The following is a 4,053-nucleotide window of genomic DNA, read 5'->3' as shown; positions in this document are numbered from 1 at the left end:
AACAACTGGAAAAAATACTGCAAAACGTTTTGCCTGATGCTCTAATGATTCTGCCAATGTACCATGCTTATAATAATCCTTTTTATTATAGGCATAAGGCCTGAAATTTAAGGGAGGTGGGATAGTAAATAACATTGACCTCAGTACTCCGCTGGTACTTATTTCATCAACCCTAAAAAGACAAAAGGTAAAGTCGATCTCGGCCACAATGGTGAAAGGAAAGAACTTCTGACCTTTTTGTTGATGAAAAATTAACTTTAGATACTTCTTGTTCAAGTATCAAGAATCAGTGTGGCCCCTCTCTCCTCGAATTTGCGGTGCTGTGCCCATATCAGAAACCCTTAATAATGTTGGTGGTTTGAGAGAATTAGCAAAGTGTCACATTAAATTGCTTTTTATGCTCTGAGTTCAAATCTTGCTAAGATCAAAATTAGCCTTTCATCCTTTCGGGGTCAATAAAATAAAGTACCAACGGAGTGCTTTAAAATCAAATATACACTCAGTTTCACCCCACCCCTTCTGTGTTCCCTTGATCTGCTAGAAAGAGCAGTTAAATCATACTTTAGTGCCTTAGAAAAAGAAGGATGCATTGGATCCTGTAACTCTATATACACTATGTTACAAGAAAAAAAGCTAGCTTTAATCAAATAACAACAAAGCAGATACCTTTATAAACAACTGAAAAGCAGTCATGTGTGACACCTTTTTATTACCTGGTTTTGGCTGAGTGAGTGACTAGTTTGAACCCTGCTTCATCAGATATAAAAACTCACATACAAAGCCAGCGATATCAGGGGGAGTGGTGTTAAGTAGATAACACTGTCTCCAGTGTGCAACTGGTATTTATTTTATGAAACCTGAAAGGCAAAGTGGACCTTGGTAAGGATGGATGAAATGGAGTTAAGCATTTTGTCTAGCATGTTAACAATTCTGCCAACTTGTCCCCTTGCTCACTGCCAATATATTAACCCTTTTGTTACCAACCTGGCTGAAACCGGCTCTGAGTACAAATGTTGTGTTTTCATAAGATTTGAATTAAAATCTTCCACCAAACCTTAGTCACAATTAATGCTTCTAACACTAGCTTAATGATAACCAAGTTATTTTACTAAATTCTTTGTTATGTTTAAAGTTAATTGAAAGAAACACAGAACATCTCAAAATAAATACAGCAATGAATGGGTTAATCCATTACAGTTGATAACATTTAGTTTGCTGCACACTGGATATTGTAATAGCTGCTACTGACTTATGAAAGGAAAGGTTTATATTATTCAGAACGTATGAAACGAGGGCTAGCTAAAAGCTTGACAACAAACATGGACGTTTAGGGCAAACTTATGAAATGCACTGGACAGGCAGAACATTAATAATTCATTTGTTGTTCTTCAGCAAATTGGTTCTTTGGTTCAACAGTTCTTCAATTCATCGTTGTTGTTGCTGGACCCAGTTGGCTATGATGTCGGAACTGTCCATGCAATGCTTTTGAGTGTAGGCATGAACCTGACAACAGAAATATATACACAACTGTAACTCCTATTAGGAAATGAAACATATGTAACGGGAGTTAAATGATACCAAATTTTTCAGTCTTCTGTTTGGTTTGATATTATCATATCATTAACTTTGAATTATGACATTTTAGTGGATTATATAGTGGTTTTTAGTTTTTAATTTTTTAATCATTTTACTTTCTTACTTTTTAATTTTTAATTAGCCAACCCTATTATTTTTGTAGTTAGTTAATTTTTTTGTTTTGTTAAATTTATCTGTCTTTACTAGATATTTACATATCATGAATTGTAATGTTAATAAAACGCTGGAGGGTTATATTAGGTTGTCAAGAAAGTTCTTGCGGAATTTTTAATTTTGGTTTTAAATGATGTATTTTCAAATTAATTTTCATTAAATTACTTTGACTTTATATATCATTTTAAAGCCTGTATTTCGCTCTATCTAATTGTGTTACTCTTTCTCTTTTTGAATAATTAGGCCATTTTTTTCCAGAACGTTATATACAACATGGACAAAAAGCAAATTCACACAATTTTCTTATTCCAGTTCAAGCCAGGCTGAAAAGCTCGCAATATCAACGATGTGTTTGGCCCAGGAACCACTAATGAACATACAGCACAGTGGTAGTTCAAAAAATTTTGTAGCCGTCTGCCATCGGATGTTGACAACGATCAACTAAGAGCCTTAGTCGAAGCCAATCCATGCACAACTTTTCGAGAGCTTGCTTCTGAATTAGACGTAACGTATACGACAATTTCCAACCACTTGAAAGAGATTGGAAAAACAAAAATACTTGAGAAATGGGTGCTGCACAAATTGAACGACAACAAAAAAAAAAACACCGTTTTGAAGTGTTGTCTTCCCTTCTTTTATGCAACAAGAACGATGTCTGTGCCATATATCTGTAACTCAACAGAACCACCTCATGCAACCCATTGATGGATACTTTCATATGTTAAGTACCAAATGACATGGTTGTCAGAATTCCAAATGTAGGCCTCTTTGCTTCCATACATTTTCAATTGAAATATAGTCTCAAAGAGTGAAAAATAAACGATACTATGGACTGAAACCTTACCAACAAGTCTGCAGCTGGTAACCTGTCCTGGGGCAGGGTCTGCATACTGCAAAAGGAAACAAAACAAGTGGAAATTAAGATATCCTCTATTGTTGTTGATGATGATGATGATGATGTTGTTTATTGATGATATTGTTGTTTAACCCAAATCAACCTTTCCTGAGTAGTGCTATGATCAGAGGCGATCTAGCCATGGCCACCATGTCCTTTTGTATATCAGGAATCACATTGTTCAACGTGTCCTTCCTCTTTTTCTCAGACATTGGGATATCATTTGACCAAGATTTGGTTGCTATTTCTATTTCTAACAGGTTCACTGACCATATTGTGGCTTCCTCAATGGCTTGAATTTTGCTGATGTTGATGATGGCAATGACAAGATGATAATGATGATAGTTGTGATGATGATGATGTCAAGCTTGTTGGTGGAATTTGCTATTGTTTTTGTTCTTGATTATATGAAGGCTGACGTTAGTGTTGCTATTGCCAACCTTGAACTTGGTGGTGCAGCTGTTGTTGATGATGTTGATGGTAATGTTGTTGTTGTTGTTATTAATGCAGTGTAAAAGGAATAAGATAAATAAAAGAAAAAAAAATATGTTTCTGTCAGGATGAATCCAAATATTTTCCTCACAAACTCTTATGAACGAGAGATTTCTGCAAATGAAGACGTTTTTTGAGGAATTGAGAAGAACTGAATTTTATTTTTGTGAAGAGTGTCTTCTTTTGTGAACAAAGATTTGATTTTTTTTTTATGAAAAAACCTCAATAAAAAAAAGGCAAAAATTTTAATACAAAAACAAGAAATAAAAGATGGCATGAACTAGGCATTGTATTTTTGTTTTTTTTTATGTTATTTTAATTCCTTGATATCTAAATAAGATACCAAGTTGAGAAACTTACCATTTTGTGACGTAATGAACTAATTCTGCTGAGAAGTGTTCTTCAGATAATCTGGGTGGAGGCTGAAGAGAAATGTAAAATAATTTTTAAACAGTTAAGATGTATTCACATCTCTGTCTGTCTGTTGGTTAGTTGATCTAAGTTAGTGTACATGGAGGATCCCCGTCCTCACCTACAAACTGGAAGAGAGTTTCAATCTAGAAGTTTCTACTAATATAGCTTGGAACTTCCCGACACAAATTAAAAAGCCTTTCCCAAGAACCTTTAGATATCATAAACTTTTCAATTTACATAATGTCAATGTTAGCTATCAATGATTAAATAATATCACTTTCAACACTGCATGCTACAACAGATATAAAATTTGAATAATGTATCTCAAAAAATAAGAAACATTGTTTTACCTTTTCCTGAGAAAGTCACCATGTGAACGAATACAGTGTGTGTGTGTGTGTGTGTTACTGACTTCTTAACTTGACATTATGTAATAGTTGTATGCGAGTGTCACCTACACCTGCGAGTGTTACCCCCCCCCCCATGCAGTGGTCTTCATTTCC

The 4,053-nt window shown here is 34.6% G+C and overlaps 1 protein-coding gene across 1 annotated transcript in view; it reads right to left on the bottom strand.

Moving 5' to 3' along the window:
- Positions 1–6: 6 nt before the first annotated feature.
- LOC106870780 (dual specificity mitogen-activated protein kinase kinase 5) overlaps positions 7–4,053 on the bottom strand; it is a 25,014-nt gene continuing 20,967 nt past the window's right edge. The window contains exons 17-19 of the mRNA XM_052973423.1: positions 3,497–3,558; positions 2,594–2,639; positions 7–1,503 (exon numbers count right to left, since the gene is read on the bottom strand). Coding sequence (XP_052829383.1) covers positions 1,426–1,503; positions 2,594–2,639; positions 3,497–3,558 — 186 coding nt within the window. The 3' untranslated portion in view covers positions 7–1,425. The remainder of the gene's footprint in view (positions 1,504–2,593; positions 2,640–3,496; positions 3,559–4,053) is intronic.

This window comes from Octopus bimaculoides, chromosome 15 (assembly GCF_001194135.2).
Source record: "Octopus bimaculoides isolate UCB-OBI-ISO-001 chromosome 15, ASM119413v2, whole genome shotgun sequence".
NCBI lineage: Eukaryota > Metazoa > Mollusca > Cephalopoda > Octopoda > Octopodidae > Octopus > Octopus bimaculoides.
This window is presented reverse-complemented; position numbering and strand designations above follow the sequence as displayed.